The sequence below is a fragment of the Dinoponera quadriceps genome, unplaced genomic scaffold, assembly GCF_001313825.1.
Source record: "Dinoponera quadriceps isolate SergipeBrazil2010 unplaced genomic scaffold, ASM131382v1 scaffold9, whole genome shotgun sequence".
In the NCBI taxonomy this organism is placed as follows: Eukaryota; Metazoa; Arthropoda; class Insecta; order Hymenoptera; family Formicidae; genus Dinoponera; species Dinoponera quadriceps.
The window spans coordinates 1,402,794-1,418,919 of NW_014554295.1; the positions used below are offsets into that span (position 1 = coordinate 1,402,794).

At 43.7% G+C, this 16,126-nt stretch overlaps 3 protein-coding genes across 4 annotated transcripts; 1 reads left to right on the forward strand and 2 right to left on the reverse strand.

Annotated features, from left to right (window-relative positions):
• Positions 1–486: 486 nt before the first annotated feature.
• Positions 487–8,884, reverse strand: LOC106744008 (phosphoinositide 3-kinase regulatory subunit 4). Of its 2 annotated transcripts, XM_014618390.1 has the most exons (17): positions 8,719–8,884; positions 8,117–8,297; positions 7,899–8,042; positions 7,665–7,819; positions 7,311–7,501; positions 6,320–7,059; positions 5,761–6,069; positions 5,081–5,464; positions 4,619–4,942; positions 4,049–4,387; positions 3,780–3,945; positions 3,409–3,522; positions 3,109–3,304; positions 2,835–3,000; positions 2,482–2,752; positions 2,041–2,374; positions 487–1,857 (listed from the first exon to the last, which is right to left on the reverse strand). In XM_014618390.1, exons 1-17 carry the CDS (start codon positions 8,808–8,810, stop codon positions 1,647–1,649), a joined length of 4,317 nt encoding a protein of 1,438 aa, XP_014473876.1. In that variant the 5' UTR covers positions 8,811–8,884; the 3' UTR covers positions 487–1,646. The 2 variants fall into 2 exon arrangements, 1 of the variants encoding a protein (XP_014473876.1); XR_001374416.1 differs by lacking the exons at positions 487–1,857; positions 2,041–2,374; positions 2,482–2,752; ... (1 more) ...; positions 3,109–3,304; positions 3,409–3,522 and having other exon boundaries at positions 3,857–3,945; positions 4,049–4,141; positions 4,240–4,387.
• Positions 8,885–9,188: 304 nt separating this feature from the next.
• LOC106743990 (protein Hook homolog 3) lies at positions 9,189–13,403 on the forward strand. Its single transcript, XM_014618366.1, has 2 exons — positions 9,189–9,617; positions 9,782–13,403. The coding sequence occupies exon 2, from the start codon at positions 9,845–9,847 to the stop codon at positions 11,975–11,977; it is 2,133 nt and encodes a 710-aa protein (XP_014473852.1). The 5' UTR covers positions 9,189–9,617; positions 9,782–9,844; the 3' UTR covers positions 11,978–13,403.
• LOC106743998 (dehydrodolichyl diphosphate syntase complex subunit DHDDS) lies at positions 13,396–16,125 on the reverse strand. The gene is made up of 5 exons (XM_014618379.1): positions 15,965–16,125; positions 15,711–15,872; positions 15,488–15,636; positions 15,206–15,390; positions 13,396–15,123 (listed from the first exon to the last, which is right to left on the reverse strand). The coding sequence occupies exons 1-5, from the start codon at positions 16,123–16,125 to the stop codon at positions 14,887–14,889; spliced, it is 894 nt and encodes a 297-aa protein (XP_014473865.1). The 3' UTR covers positions 13,396–14,886.
• Position 16,126: the final 1 nt, after the last annotated feature.

Below are 16,126 nucleotides of genomic sequence, written 5' to 3' on the forward strand. Positions count from 1 at the left end.
GGGTGATGGGGTCCGGTTATTTTTCGTCGTGCCAAAATACAAGCGATAACACACGCACGTTGATGCGTTAAAAATATGAATTTATTATAACAACGCTTTAAAGACAGTATACGTCCACTGATTATGAGTATTTCAGTCAATGTGTTTATATGTATGCGCGCATGTATGTGCGTCCGCGTTGTGTGTATCTGTGTGTGTATGTATGTATATATCCGTATGTGTATGTGTGCCGAAGGTACATACATAAACTAATATACATAAATATTCGCGGTTACATATAGCTACTTACTGTACTGTACGCGTTGTATGTAAATTACGAAGCGAGGAAATAACTGCCACCGTTTCTTTCTCGCGTCTTTTTGTACACGAATCTTGTTACTTGCCCCTCCTCTTCCCTCCCTCCTTGTTTCTTCTTTTTCTTCTTGGTTCGCACCGACATCTCTCTCTCTCTCTCTCTCTCTCTCCCTCAATCGAATTTCATTGAGAAAAGGTAAAAAAATTTTATTTTACACCTTATCGTATCTCGATACATTTTATACCTTTGGTACTGGAAAAAAATATCGCGTATTCATGTATCACGTATCGCTATATCGTATCACGGAGTGATACTTGATACTCCTCGAGTATCTTTTTCCCCTTATCTTTTAGCTGCAAACGCGATGAGATGCAAGCACGAACCCAAAGTACATTCGCTACTTAAATAAAATTACTTTAAAGGCTTGTCTTAATATCGCGATCCGCGGTCAACAACAAAATCGGCGCGATCGACACTCCGTCTTAAGCCAAATTACGACAATTGTCTAATAATACATCAATAATACTCTGAGTTCTCCTCTCTTTAGCGCGTACAAAAATAAACTATATACATTATTACACACAGCGTGAGAGTTTACGTCCGGTTCTCTTAAGAAATGCACGCTCCTCCCCCTATAGCGCAATCGTATATAATCACCGGTAATCTTAAATAATATTGTGTATATATATATTATATATCCTATATGTATATATACAGTCCAGGATCACAGAATTAGTACAGCACGGCGGTATATCGTGTGTACGTCGATGTTTGAAATAACGTCGCTGTTGCGGCTTAAAATCCTACAGCACAATTTTCCGGATAATTGAATTACAATAACGGGTGGAAGAGCGAAATCGAAATCGGGTCGTCCGCTCTTTTACTACGCAGTGTTTATCTATAAAAATACATATATATACTTGAAAATTGAGTTCTGAGCTCTGAACCGAGTTTGATTTGCGAAGCTGATCCGAGCAACACAAGTGTGTATGTATGTGTGCGCGTGTGTGTGTATGTGGGATGTACCGCCGTAATATCCGACGAATGATAATCGCAAAATCATGAAAAAGTATATACATAATCGTTAATTTCACTAAAGAGATATTGCATTATCGTATTTGTTTGTTTGTGTCGGTAATTCTCTAAAAATGAATCGCATTGTACATTACGGATATCGCCCATATAGCGGATATAGCTGAGTGATCTGCTTGGACAAAATGTGAGGTAACCGTTACTTCTTACTTGAATCACAACGTTTTCGTTATCGTAAGAGAAAAACTCCGCTCCGATGTGGTGAAAAACCCGATGTCACCTGAGCGAGGAACTTTGGGCGCGATAGCAAGGAATACAATCATTTCCAGACTTGTATCAGGCCGTCCGTGCTGCCGGTCAGAATGTAAGTGTTCGTCATTGCTACAGCAGAGATCGTGTCGTGGTGGCCGGAAGGTGGGGTCTCGGGACCGCTCTCCTCCAGGTTTCTCCCACCCCCGCCGAAGGACGGCGTGGAATCGTCACCTACCAACATCTCTCGCACAACATTGGACCCCTCTATCAAACGTTGTCTGCGGAATGAACCAAAATTTTACGAGTTCAACCACGTAAACTTCTATTACCGAAATGTATTTCTATAAACGCACGGAAGCAAGAAATGAACACTTTTCCCTCACAAGAAAATGGATATGCATAAATTAGACGAAACGTTCATTGGGTGGAAAAAATTAATTGCCGACTCATGAAATACTGACTCATATTTCGACGAATTCGGCCGACGTACGACGTCGTTGGCAGCGGGCAAGGCTACGTAAGACGCAGTGGGCATCTTCAAGTCCCAGAAGCGCAACTTCATGTCGGTGCCGCCAGCCAAGAGGAAGCCCGAACAGTCGATGCATCCGGCGTACATGGCGCACACGCTATTGCTATCCTGGGTGTTGCTCAGAGGCGGATTCTTCGACGCCCACAGTACCATCTGCCGATGATTGGTCTCCAGATCCCACATGGAGATCTCGTTGTTACCTTGCACCGCCGAAATGATCCACGAGGGCTCCGTTGGATGCGTGATCACCTTTCGCACTCTGTGACCTAAAGGTGGCCACGAGAATAATTTGCGTTTGTGCATCGGTTGCAAACGATAATATATCAATAACGTAGGCAAATAAGGTAAATTAATGTCTAATTAAACAATTTACCGTTTCGATGCTTGATGTTGGTTATCGGCAGCTGGAATCTCAGATCCCAACAGGTGTGAATACCCGAGCTCGTGCCGAGCGTCAACCACTGCTGATGACTGTTCACGCAGAACGATGTGATGAGTCCGTGTTTCAGGTCGTTTTCCAAGCGCCACGTTGTGCCGCGACATCGTAGGTCCCAACCTACCAACGACCCGTACAGCGAGGCGTACACAAGAACCGACTGCGAGCCGGAATCTAAGAACTGAAGATCGACGGCGCAACCTTCTTCCTGTTGAAATAATCGCAACATATTTTATTGGAATAATTATCGTGCGTCATATGTTGGTTGCTGCAAGTAGACTCGTTATTACCTGAGGATCCAATTGACGAATGCCCATCACGCTCATTTTACTGGAATTCGGCTCGATCCGAACTACAAACACTTCTCCGGTCTGACTCGCTGAACTCGCCAAAGACTGCCCTTGGTCGCACACGGTTAAGCCAATCAGTGGGCCTCCTTTGTGCATAAACGTTTGCCTGGTCGAAGGATGATTTGAAAGGTTAGTATCACGCGTAACTGCGTTGACCGACGGCTTCATAAATGTCCTCACGATGATCGTTGCCGACAAAAGGAGGATTCTATACCTGGAACGATTGGCGATATTTCGCCCTTCCATCTTGCTAGCGTCCCAGATCTTAATGCATCCGTCCGAGGAACTGCTCGCGAACAGAGAAGTGTCCACTATCGAGACCAGCCTGTTCACCGCGGCTCTGTGCTCATGGAGATGTGCGACCGGGATTCCTCGAGGCCTCCAATCGTTCGGTAGCAATCTCTTGGCGCCTTTCAGATTCACCGATCGATAATGCATCGAAGACGCACATTATAATGATTCTGCGATACAAATGCGATGTAATTCATGTATGATGTGTGACATTTTTATTTACCGGTTTCCCAGGCGACGTTGTTAGCCCAATGCTGTGCCCTCAATGCCGCAGCGTGCTGTTCTTGCTTGCGGCACGTTAACCGTCGCACTTCCAATCGGCACGGTGCACACCTGTCTGCAAAATCACGCAACGCTTAATACCTTCTCAAGAAACCTTCTAAAATCTGACTTCTAAAACTTTATGAATCTTCAAAAAGAAAAGTCTTCAAAACCTGACGAAAGAATAACGAAAATAGTGACAACTCGTTACTTCTACCGAGTAACGAGTTACAGATTTTTTTTCCAACGAATAACAAGCAAGGACAACGGTGTTACTTATGAAAAGCAACTCTCCCAACTCCGATCTTAGTGAACGTTTTCGATTTCACTTACACTGTATGTAAGACCGCTCGTGGAGGGAATGGTCGTTGATGTAGGAATTTATAATGGCCACGTCCGACAGACAATGCTGCGGGGACAAGTGGATGTCTCCGCCGTGTATGCTCTGGCTGAGACTGCCGCTGCTTCCGGTCATGTCCGACATTCTAACGATAGCGTGCTGCGACGTGCGACAAAGGTTATTATCGATCGGCGAAGAACGATGCGATAGACGAGAGAAGGGTTTTTTTTTTTTCACCGATGCATTTAGTTCACGATGATACCTGGCTACTATCTTGGGCAGCGAACATCGTGCGCCATTCCTGATTCATCGTCGCGTACGTGCCAACGCTATCGGACGTTCTTCGATCTGACCTCTTGAAAGGTGGCAAAGCTAAATCGCTTTTGGCGTCGGGATACAACACGACGATATGATGTCTTATCCGATCTTTCATCGCGCTCAATTCCAGCTTACCGTCTGCATGCCTGCTGGTGTTCTGCTTGGCGGTGTTTTGCTTGGTGTCCGCGGAATACTTGTTGATCTTTACCAGGTGCAGTTTCATCATCAACAACTGATCTTCGACCGCCTCCGTCATCGATTCCGAGCTCAGTCGTCTGAAAAGCTACGAAGGATCTACTTGAATCTTGCTTCTTCTTTTTCGGAGACATCGCCTCGAAATCGCGATATGCTGAGACGCGCGCGCGCGCGTGTGTGTATGTATCTATGTGTGTGTATCAACACATTGCCAACCATCCACAGTGGCTTAAAAGTAAGAATTTGTGCTTCTTAAAATTCAGTAAAGCGCAACTCGAGCGCAGCTGGCAATGTGTTAATAATCGACGCATCCACGTACGTTTCGTAGCGAGGTGCTCATGGCGTTGTATTGCGGCACCATGCCGGTCACAGCTTTCGTCCTGACCGCCTGCCTCTGTTCCAGCATTTGGAACAACTCCTCTACGTCGTTGTACTTCACCACCGAGTCGTAGACCACTCTGGGTACAGGGGGAACGAGAGCTTCCAGCAACAATATCTCCTTCTCTATCTGGATCAATGGGTGCTTCAGATACGGCTGAATCATCGTTTGGACCTTGCATTGGACGTCCACCACGTTTAGAGTCCTCGCTGCCGCGGATATGAAACCGACGGTCGCGTGAAGTATCCAGAGATTCGGATGGACCTACGACGAAAACGGACGATACACAAATTTGCTGCGTCGATTCGACAATTATAACGTGACTCGATACGTTCTTGATTCGACGTCATTGTCACATTGCACGTCATCGAATGTTATTATATGCTACACACACACACGTACCAAAAATACCATGGTGTCTCCCAACAACTGATAGAGAGCGGATTTGTTCAGCAGACCCAATTCCGTTAGCGTCGCCATAGCATTTATAGCCTTCGCTATTACAAATTCTTCGGGATCGGTTAGACCTTGCTGCAGCAATGGTAATAATATTGGGCTGCTGTGCCAGCCTACGTAAGCAGCGACACCGACTATACACTCGAAGAAGGAGCCCCTCAATTCCTTGTCTTCCTTGTCGTTTAAAAACGTAATGACGTGACTAAGCAGAATGTCGTTGGCTTTCTGCTTGCCGAAAAACACGCACAATTTGTTTATTCCATTCTCCATCAGAGTCTGTTTCACCAGATTCTGCGAATCCGTCAGCAGCATAGATACCGATTGTTGGACCTAGAAATAGAGATAGGAATGAAGATATGCACCGTCAAGTTTGAAATTCAAGGTAAAACTTGGCGATTTCCAAGAGATCTCGACCGTTCGTTTTCGTAGTTACGCAAATGTGCTAAAACGATCTCGAGTGCTTGACTCTTTCTAAATAAACTTTTAATTTCATGGAAAAAGGGGCACCGAATTAATCTGTACACCTAATATATACATGGAGATGACACGCAAGAATTTTCAGCGTGCAATTTTTCGACTACCCGGGAGCCTTAGGAACAAATGAAGAATACATTACGAAGTCATACCATCTCGTGCAAAGTCTGCAGCTCGCTGTCGTAGCTGGGCTTTGGTCCCTCTTTGTTGCTCAGGTTGGACAGATGAGCATTCTCCAGGTAACGCAGAGCGATGTGCGCGAGATGCGCGATATTCTCCGCGTAAGCTGCTCTGACGATGACCGCCTCATCTTGCGTTATCTGCGATAAGCCCGGCAGAATGTACTCGGGGAATATATTTATGTCCGAAGGCGGTATCGACTTCACGAGGTGTAAGCACTTCGTTAACGTGTGTATCGCTGACACTCTCACCCGCGGTGCCGGGTCGTGAACCAGGAAAAACTGCGCAAGAAAAATATCGTGGTTTAGCAAATTCGCTTCTTTAAAAACAAGACTTTGAATTCGAGACGTGGAAAGCAATACGAAAAGAAGAGCCTCGCCGTTAAGTCAACCCTTACGGTGTACAATGTGAAAAAAGGACACCTCTTTGGTACAACAACAACGGGTCTCTGGTGTTCGACGATTATTTCAACCATTTACGGATGGCTCCAGAAAATCGGCAAAAATTCACGAATGTAGCTGCATTACTCACGATATAAGGTAATATTCTGTCGAGGATCGTCTCGTCGGAAACGTTCTCGGCAAGCTCCAGCAATATTTCCAAGCTCTGCAGTTTCGACTGCGAATGGTGCAGGCCTCTGATGCAAGACGTGACGAGTTGGGTGATGATAACCAAGCCTAGAATCTCAGTCGACGTGGCAACTGGTTTCTCGGATTCCGCGTCGCACGCCTTGCGATCCTCGTCGGACGGTTTGAAGTCCGGCTCCTCCATCCGAACGTCAGTCCCGATGTCTTGCGGCATGTTTCTCGCTGCGTCGACTTGCGCCAAGTCGTTCTTGTCGAAGCTCTGATCGCTGTCAACCTCTATCATCGTGTTCTCCTCGCTGTGCGTGGAATCATCCTTGATCGATTCCACGTTGCTCTCGCATTGGCCGTCCTTCGCAGTTTCCGCGGGTTTCATCGCGCTCGTCTTAATCCACTCCCTTTCCCCCGCCCGCAATATACTGATGACATTGCCCATGTCGTTTTTCAGCCTGTATATCTTCTCATCCGGCGGTAAAATGGGCGCGGGGGAGAAGATGTGCAGGTAAGACTGCAAGAAGGAGTAAAAGTATTCCGGGAATATCGTGCCGCGCGCCTGAGACAGGTAAATCTCGGCGCTCTTCCTGTTCGCCGGATTTCTCTCCAGCATTGAGCCGAGCAGCTCTCGTATACCCGGGTCGTCTATACTGTCCAAGTGCTTGCTCACAGAATACTCATTGTTCCTGTACGCTTGATATTTCAATGCGGATTCAACAATTAGTAAAATCTCCTCCACACGGCTGGCATTCTAGTCTTTGTTACATTTTACGATGTTCTCTTAATCATTCATTATTCTCAACAACAACTCTCTAACCAATACAGATATTCGATTTGGAGGAAGATTAGGTTTTTGCGATCCAAACGTTGACTAGTATTTCCCTAATAAATTTTCTAAAGCCAAAGCTGTGTCAGCGACCAAACTGAATGTTATATATACATACCCAAAAGTTGTGAAAAGTCAAACGGCGGGTGACCTTCGTTATACAATTCCGTAAGAGCACAGCCTGCAGAGAAGACATCCATCATGGGATGCAAATCACCTGTCTTCACTTCTTGTTCCGGTAATAACAATGTATTGTTCAATTCCGATGACAGCGTTTTTACAAATCGCTCGGGTGCTATGTAACACGTTCTGAAAATATCAGTGAACAGGGATTACTTCGTTATTAAAGTAACATTACTAGTGCAGAATAAAGTTACTAGTATAAAATAAAAACTTCGTTATTAAAGTAATGTTACTAGTACAGAATAAAGGAGAAAAAGTATAGGTTCGATGTAAATGTTAAGGATTCTACCTTCTCCTAGAAGTATCGAAGAAGTACGAGAAATCTGCAGGATTATCCTCTGGTAAATACGTCGGCTTAAAACTAGCGAAATCCGTGAGCAACACCCAGTTCCAACTAGTTATCATGATATTCTCCAGCTTTATGTCACCGTGACAAACTCCGAACTGTAAGAACGAAAATGTACTTTTATGACTTTCAGAAATCGTAATCTAATAACGACAAGCGTGAACAAACAGTGTGTACCTTATGAGCCTGATGAAGAGCGTATATAACTTGGAAAGTGATCCACTTTTTTTCTATGCTTGTTAAAAATGGCCTAGTGCTGATCCTGTCATAAAGAGAATATTTGACATATTCCCGCATTATTGAGCCTGCTTTTTCTGTGAGCTAATGTAAGCATACAATTAATTCTAATGTGCTTGTAAGTAATACACGTTTATATTCACCGTCATAATGCTTACAATCATTCGCTGGAATGGTAGGCAGTTGACAGCTGAGGCTAACTTGGATCTAATCTCTTCTAACTTGTCCTTGTAGGCTGATAATGGCAATGTTGGGTCATGAATTACAAATATCTTCACCACTATCAAACCCTCCTGGCTGCGGGCCCGTGCCACCTTAAAAAACCTAGTGCTTCCTAAACTGCAATTGACAGAAAATTTAACAAATCAGTTCCACGTCATTCTGGCATTGTCAAAGTCACTGTCAAGGTTTAATATCGCATATTTTTTTCAATATTTTCTCTGATGAATATGTTATCGTATCAACATGTCATTGTTTTGATATTAATGAAATATTAGCCACTACTAGTAAGAACGTTATTACGCGATATACTGGTCAAACAAGGATAGTTAACGATACGAGGGAAGATCTTCGGCAAACAGTGAGATATTATAAATATCCAGTAGCATCAATTATATCGCTATCAGTGAGATCATGAACAGCTCGCAATGTGACATCAATCTAATCATATGTCAGCGAAAGTTTGACGTGCAGCTCGCTGCCTCGGTACATAACTGGCAGGAAGTGTGCGTGCAAGGCAAAATGATTTGATCGCACTTACTTAACATCGAACAACAAGTCGCTGTGATCCGTCAAATAATGTTCTACCGGATATATTTGGCTGGGCGCGATGCCTACTAATTGATTACCCATTTCGGTAAGATGAGAGAGAAAGAGGAGAGAAGTTCAGATAAAACTAATGCGTTCAGCGTTCATTTTGTACCGACTCTCGTGTTGTACGGATAGCAGTGCAGCCACTAGCTCGGCCATCGAAATTCTCAATCTAGGACCTTTTTGCTCAAATCTGTCACATGTATCGTAAATTGCGTTCGGGAACACACATTACCAGATTAGTGTCGGTCACAATCAATATTTTAAGCCTCAAGCCTTAAAATGTCTATCGTGGACCGACATTTCCGGCGTTTTCGACTCGCTGTCCCGACTCGGCCAGCGTCAGACGGACTTCCATTTTCCAAGTAGTAGGAATCAATGACAGGCCAGACGCTTTCTTTCTAATCTTATGAATACGTGTTCGATTTAACGGCGGGGTGAGGTGCACTTTTATCTTCCAATCGATATGACTCGGTAATAGATTAAACGAATCTACTCTAAGAGCACTCTAGGAGATCTACGGAATAGATATAACTCACACCCCTTTGACGATAAAACAGAGAGAGAGAGAGAAGGGGAAAGCGAGCGTAACGTCAGATATGACTTCATCTCTCGCACGCACGCGCGCGCTTACGCGATATCACAAGCGCGACGAGTTCGGTGCGCTTCAGCGCGTAACGTTGGAACAATGAGATAGCCCGAGGGATATTTTTATTGGTTGACGCGCTACGTTGCGAGTTATCAGATATCCGTATGCGAATTGTCCTCAGCGATATCTGTAATCTCACGATTTTCTCGCCTTGATGTGAAACGTGCTATCGGAGTAACGCAATGACAACGAGCACGTAGGTAAGTTTTTGGTTACTTCGCGCGGACACAGCACACGACACAGATGGTCTGCGAGACTTCTCATTCTCGTGGAGCTTGCAATATCGTATTTTATCCGGACGAATAACAGGTCGAATGATGAACACAAGTGTGAATCATGTTCACGAAAGCAACTCGCCTTTCAGAATTTGACACAGCGCACAGCAAGTCGAGTGAGTCGAGGAGCTGTTTTCCCGGGGGAGGACAAAATGGGAGATCAACAGCAGCAGCAGCTGAACAATTTGATCAAATGGTTAGACACGTTCGACCTTCAAGCGCCGCACAACTCCGCGGAGGATATAAGCGACGGGGTGGCTCTGGCAGAAGCCTTGGCCCAAATCGCGCCGGAATGGTTCACGGTAGTGTGGAAGGCTAAGATCAAGACCGACGTAGCGGCCAATTGGCGCCTCAGAGTGAGCAATATGAAGAAGATCGTGGAGGCTGTGATGGAGTACTACGTAGAATGCTTGAACCAGCAGCTGTCCAGTTATATCAAGCCGGACGCAACCAAGATCGGCGAGCATTGCGACAGCGATGAGCTGTGCCGTTTGCTGCAGCTGATTCTGGGCTGCGCCGTCAATTGCGATCAGAAGCAGCAGTATATCACTAGGATAATGGGCATGGAAGAGCCTGTGCAGCGGGCGATAATGCTGAGTATTCAGGACTTGGACAGGAGCGTTCACGGGCCTAGCTTGAGCCTGGGCACTAGCCTGAATTTCGAACCTGTGGATGCGGCTGACGGTGTCCAGGCGAGGCTGCATGCCGACCTACTGGCGGCGGTGGACATGAAGGATCAGCTGGAACAGAAGTGTCACAAGCTCGACCAACAGTTGTTCCTGCTGCAGGAGGAGAAGGCAGCATTGATCGTGGAGAACAAAAAGCTGCAGGAGCAGCTGGACGAGTTTGAGAATCCGGAGGAGTCCGGCTCGATCTTGAAGTACTCCGGCCTGCGGAAGCAGGTGGAGACGCTCAAGGACGAGATGTTCAAGGTGGAGACGTCCAGGGACGATTTCAGGCTGAAGGTGGAGCTGCTGGAGAAGGAAGTGCTGGAGCTGCAGTCGAGGCAGGAGGATCTGCAGAAGGCGGCCGACGAAGCCAACCATCTGAAGGACGAGGTGGACGCATTGAGAGAGACCGTGGATAAGGTGGCCAAGTACGAGCTCATGATAGAGTCGTACAAGAAGAAGATGGAGGACATGGGTGACCTCAAGAGGCAGGTGAAGATACTGGAGGACAAGAACCTCGAGTATCTGCAGGAGAAGCTGGACTACGAGGAGGAGATTAAGCGCACGGCGATGCTGCGCAATCATATGGAGACCTGCAAGCAGCAGCTGACCGAGACCCAGCGCAAGCTGGACGAAATGAGCAGCAGGTACGACCGGCTGGTGTGCGAGGACAAGAAGAAGGAAGTTAGGATGAACACATTGCAGCGAGAGAGGGACCGGCTGGTCATCGAGAGGGACGCGCTGAGGGAGACGAACGAGGAGCTGAATTGCGCGCAGCTGCTGGCCGCCGAGAACATGATGGCGAAGCCCAGCGCCGTCGACAGTAACAACAGCGTTCCCGAGATGATCCCGCTCGAGATAAAGGAGAGGCTGTTGTGCCTGCAACGGGAGAACAAGATGCTGAAGGCGAGGCAGAAGGAGAACGAGGAGAAACTGCCGTGCGTGCAGGCGTTGCTCGACGACTCGGAGGAGCGTCTGAACGCGCTGCGGGAGCAGAATCGCAAGGCGGGTCAGAGGATAACGGAGTTGGAGGCCAAGCTGGAGGAGGTGACGACGACGACGACGACGCAGCTGAGCGGCGAGAACGGCAAGAATGACGACGCGACGGGTCAGAGGGTCGCGCATTTGCAGGACGAGCTGCGGAAGACGCAGTCGGAGAAGGAACGGCTGACGCTGCAGTTGGAGGAACGGGAGACCGCTCTGCAGGTGCAGCGGCAGAAGGCGGCGGCTCTGCAGGAGAAACTGACGCGACGGGAATACGAGGACGCGGCGCGCGAGGAGAATTACAAGAAGAACGTCGAGAAGGCGAAAAGCGTGATCAAGAGCCTCGAGTCCTCCAAGCACAGCCACTCGCCGAACGAGGCGGTGCTACGCAACCAGCTGTTGGAGCAGCGCAAGATAATCGAGGAGATGGAGCGCGCCGTGAAGGAGACCAGGCTGCTGCGCGAGATGGAGGAGAAGCTGATGGTGTCCGCCTTCTACAAACTGAGCCTCTCCTCCCATCGGGACGTGGTGGACCAACGGCTAGCGGCGCTCAGTTCCGGGCAAGGTCATTCCTTCCTGGCCAGGCAGAGGCAGCCCTCGGCGAGACGCCATTCGCCTTACAATTCGAAATGAGATTCGACCGAGTTGATTTTCGCTTACTTGGGTATCGTTTAAAACGGGACAGCGAACGTGACAAACGGTGTATACACAGTCCATGGCCGTATTATTAGACGCACTTTGATTTTTTTTTCGTGGAATACAGATTAAGAGGAGACGAGAGGCTAACTAATTTTACACACATACACTCACTCACTCAAAATTCACGTATGTTTTCGTTATCATCAACAATGCAACCAGCGCGGATTCACACTTGTTCGATGTCATTGCGACCACCGAGTGAAATGACGTCATGAAAAATATCTTTTATAGAGTAATATAGAATAATAAATTTCCTTAACATGATTCAATCGATAGGTGAGCCGTGTTATAAAACTGGTCCTCGGAAGCCAGTGAATTGTGAAAAAAATTAAGGTGCGTCTAAGAACATGGCCAGGGAGATACGACAGCTGGTCACTTAACATTCGTCCGAGAAGCATAAATTAGCTAAACGCTAGTTAGTATTGAGATATTAATATTACAGTATTTCCCGTACATTATTCCCTGGCTACAATTGCTTCGACTGATTCTACCTTTTTCGACACAGGTGCAACAGAATGGCGCGAAGCGAAAATTAATGGGATCGTAATTCTTTGCGGAAACTACAGATGAAGTTGTGCAAATCGTAACTGGACAAAAACCATTGATATCTACATCCACTTTTTTTTTTTAGATGTAAACTTAGTTTTTTGTCCTTTGCGTTATGTATTACCAAAAATTGACATATTGAATTTTTAACGCTGGATTGTCTGCCAAATTATAATTTTCTAATTATTAGATACTTGTCAACGTACGTTCCTTTATTGTACCTTAAATGAATATTTAAAAGGAAGCGAACACAAACGTATCTTTATGACTCCGTAGTAATCGCTACGACTGTCCTTGTTTAGTGATGTTACAAGCGAGAAAATACATGCCCAAATTTTTTGCGTTATACTTTCAAATAAAAAGATGTGTCCGCAAAATGACATCTGTAATCGATTCAGTAAACTTGCAAAATTGAACGAATACTTACTCGAACAATCAATAAGTATTCGTAAAATAATATTGACAAAATTATGAGAAAAGAGGTTGGAAAATAAGGTTTCATGTAAAATTAATTTGGCGACTATTTATCGGTTGTTCGAGTGAAAAAAATATATTCGTCCAATTTCACAAGTATGCTGAATTGATCACAAATGTCATTTTGTAGATTTATCTTTTCACTTGAAAATATAACGCAAAAATCTTGACAAGCGTTTTTTCGCTTCTGACGTCATTAAACAAGGACAGCCATAGCGACTACTCCGAAATCTTAATGGTTAGAAAATCTTAGAGCATATTTCGACATTATATTTATATCGCAAATGTATCATATTTATGTAATTTTCATAATGGGCTCAAAAGTTATATATTAAATAAATTATAAATAAGATAATTATATAGATCGAAATATAAATTTGAATAATATATAATGTGCTAGATATCATACAGAACATTGGATATCCTGTAATATCTAGGAACAAATTTGATTCCATCCACGATTATTTTATTTGTGTTGACGATGAACTACCATCGGCTTTAAAGTATTACATACAATGATACTGTACATATTGATACTTAATTTGAAAATGACCAACGTTAAATATATGTCCATAAACATTGTTGTCTGTCTCGTGCAATAATACCTAATGAAACAATTTGTTGTAAATAATGTACATGTTGTTACACGTTTATATCTTGGACTTAGAGAGAGATATATATACATATATATAAATATAATATATAAAGAATTATATACATATATTTATATCTTTATATAGTTCCATATATTTTAATGTTACATTTATTATTTATTTGATACATCATTATGTTCTTCTTATCATATCTATTTTGCAATCTTATCAAATTTCTAATGCGTACGGAGAAAACAATTCTTCAGTGTCCATGAAGAATAATTGGAAAATTGGTATATATGGAATGTATATACAGCAATGAATAAATTTATAAACGCGCGATAATATATTATTACAGCACATTATGGAAGCAAATCTTTCACCTATACCTACAATTGTGCCCTCCCTCTCTCAGGCCCTAGAACGTATTAGAAATAAAATATTCCATTATATAACAATATTAAGGCTTCCTGGTATCGCTGATAAGAAAATGTAATTGTATATCGTAACGGTTAATATTACTGAAGAATAAGGCTCCTGAATTTTTTCCCGAGAAGCAACATTTAGTGTTTATCTTATCTCTTTCAAATGTCTCATTTATTCATAAGAGTAGGTCTATTTTATGTCATGTTTATACTCGTGTTATATCGGCAAAAATATGAAAGAGAATTGTTCGAACAAAGTGTGTGCAATTGTTACATTGCTACATTGTTACATTGCTTGTTACATTGTTACATAGCTCAGGCATCTTTCCAAATCTCGGAGATTTCGTCCAATGTCTTTGTATTTAATTACCTTCACATTTTAAATATCACGTACTTTTGTTTCTACAACTTCTCGCACATGTATGTTAAGTGGAAGTATTATTTATAATTATTTCCCTGAGCCTCCTAATTCTATAAACATATTAAAATAGGAGACATTTTTATAAATGTCAAATATTCGCAATTGACTTCAAATTCGCAATTGACTTTATCTAACCGTTTGACTAGTTTTTACATGATTACACTTTTTTAAGGAATATATAAATATATACATATATTGTCGATATACATCGTTGACCACTTTTCGCAATGCATAATAGTTTGGTAAATCACATTATCCTGGCAAGATAACTTGAAAAAAAAAAATATATATATATATGCACATATATAACAGTTCCTCAAAACATATTTGACCATGATTTGACGTATTTATAGGAATATATAGCGCTCTAATTGGTTTTTTTTCTTATGATTGAACTGCTGGTAGGCATATATTTTCAATCATAACTTGTCGCTCGTGATGCAACTTCTCAACATACGTAGATATTCTATTATTGTGCGCGACTGGCTTCGAATTTCGCATTCTTGCAACTCTTTGTAGATCAGGATAACACTTCTGATAATAGAAAATTGCACTGAGAAAATCCCATAAGCTGAACTCAGGCCACAGTAGATTGGTGAAGTAGACACAAGTATCGGAGATCTAAAGCGATTTAGATCAAGTTATTTGGGGCACACAGTTTGCTCCCGTGAGAAAATACGCGACGGAATATGTATTTTCTTACTTGCCACATGAGGAAATCGCTGAGCCTGACTTCACCCGAAGTACGGATCAATAAATCCGGATTCAAGGAATTGTAAGTGTATAAACACTCGGAAATCAGGTTCTCATTGATGTCCTCTGGTAAAATTTCATTACACTTCACACCTTTGGTTATATCCTTAATTGCATAAGTGATTTCATCCCTTGCTATGGAAATAATAATTCGGGACGTCTATATTCTTCCAGTTTCTCATGAAGAAGTTCATATGCAATATAAATATAGACTATATAATTGATTACTTACATGTATAAGCAAATGCAACGTTCAGAAATGCTTTATTGTTGTTCTTAGTGATGGTCATAGCTTCAGCGATCAATTTGCGCATATCTTCCGGAATCAACGACATATTGCCAATCACACGGATACACACTCCATGCTCCATCAGCTTAACTCTAAAGACATCACACTCGGAGATATACAGGTACACATCATAACAAATCCAATTGGAAAAAAATATGAAACCTACTTCTCCTCCAAGAGGCGTTTAAACTTCTGCTTAGCAAGCTGCATGAGTGCGTCAACTTCTTCTTGGCTACGTTTGAAATTTTCAATGCTGAAAGCATACACGGTCACTTCAGTGACACCGAGATCCATGCACCAATTCAGCGTCTCCGCTAATTTGTCGAACCTGTTACAAGTGAAGCAGAGAATGCAAATATAAAATATGAGAGATCAGACTCGCAAGTACATTTTAGAAGTTCCGGTGAAGAATACACGCACCCTTTCGTGTGTCCCTCCACTTTAGCCACGTGTTTCTTGTTCGCGTAACGCCTGTTGCCGTCCATTATGAACGCTACATGCCTGGGCACATGACCTGTCCTCAGGATCTTCAGGGCCAGAAATTGAAGCCAATTCAATGTGCGCTCCTTTATCCACGACATG

Bases quoted from the DNA above. Each gene is read 5' to 3' on its own strand.
- LOC106744008 (XM_014618390.1), bottom strand. From the start codon at position 8,810: ATGGGTAATCAATTAGTAGGCATCGCGCCCAGCCAAATATATCCGGTA. The intron at 3,523-3,779 runs GTAAGTGAAATC...GTGATTTTGCAG, and splicing joins CGAGCGGTCTTACATACAGT to ACAGGTGTGCACCGTGCCGA. The intron at 1,858-2,040 runs GTCAGTATTTCA...TTCATTCCGCAG, and splicing joins CCGAATTCGTCGAAATATGA to ACAACGTTTGATAGAGGGGT.
- LOC106743990 (XM_014618366.1), top strand. From the start codon at position 9,845: ATGGGAGATCAACAGCAGCAGCAGCTGAACAATTTGATCAAATGGTTA.
- LOC106743998 (XM_014618379.1), bottom strand. From the start codon at position 16,125: ATGTCGTGGATAAAGGAGCGCACATTGAATTGGCTTCAATTTCTGGCC. The intron at 15,873-15,964 runs GTGCGTGTATTC...CACTTGTAACAG, and splicing joins GTGGAGGGACACACGAAAGG to GTTCGACAAATTAGCGGAGA. The intron at 15,391-15,487 runs GTAAGTAATCAA...TTATTTCCATAG, and splicing joins CGTTGCATTTGCTTATACAT to CAAGGGATGAAATCACTTAT.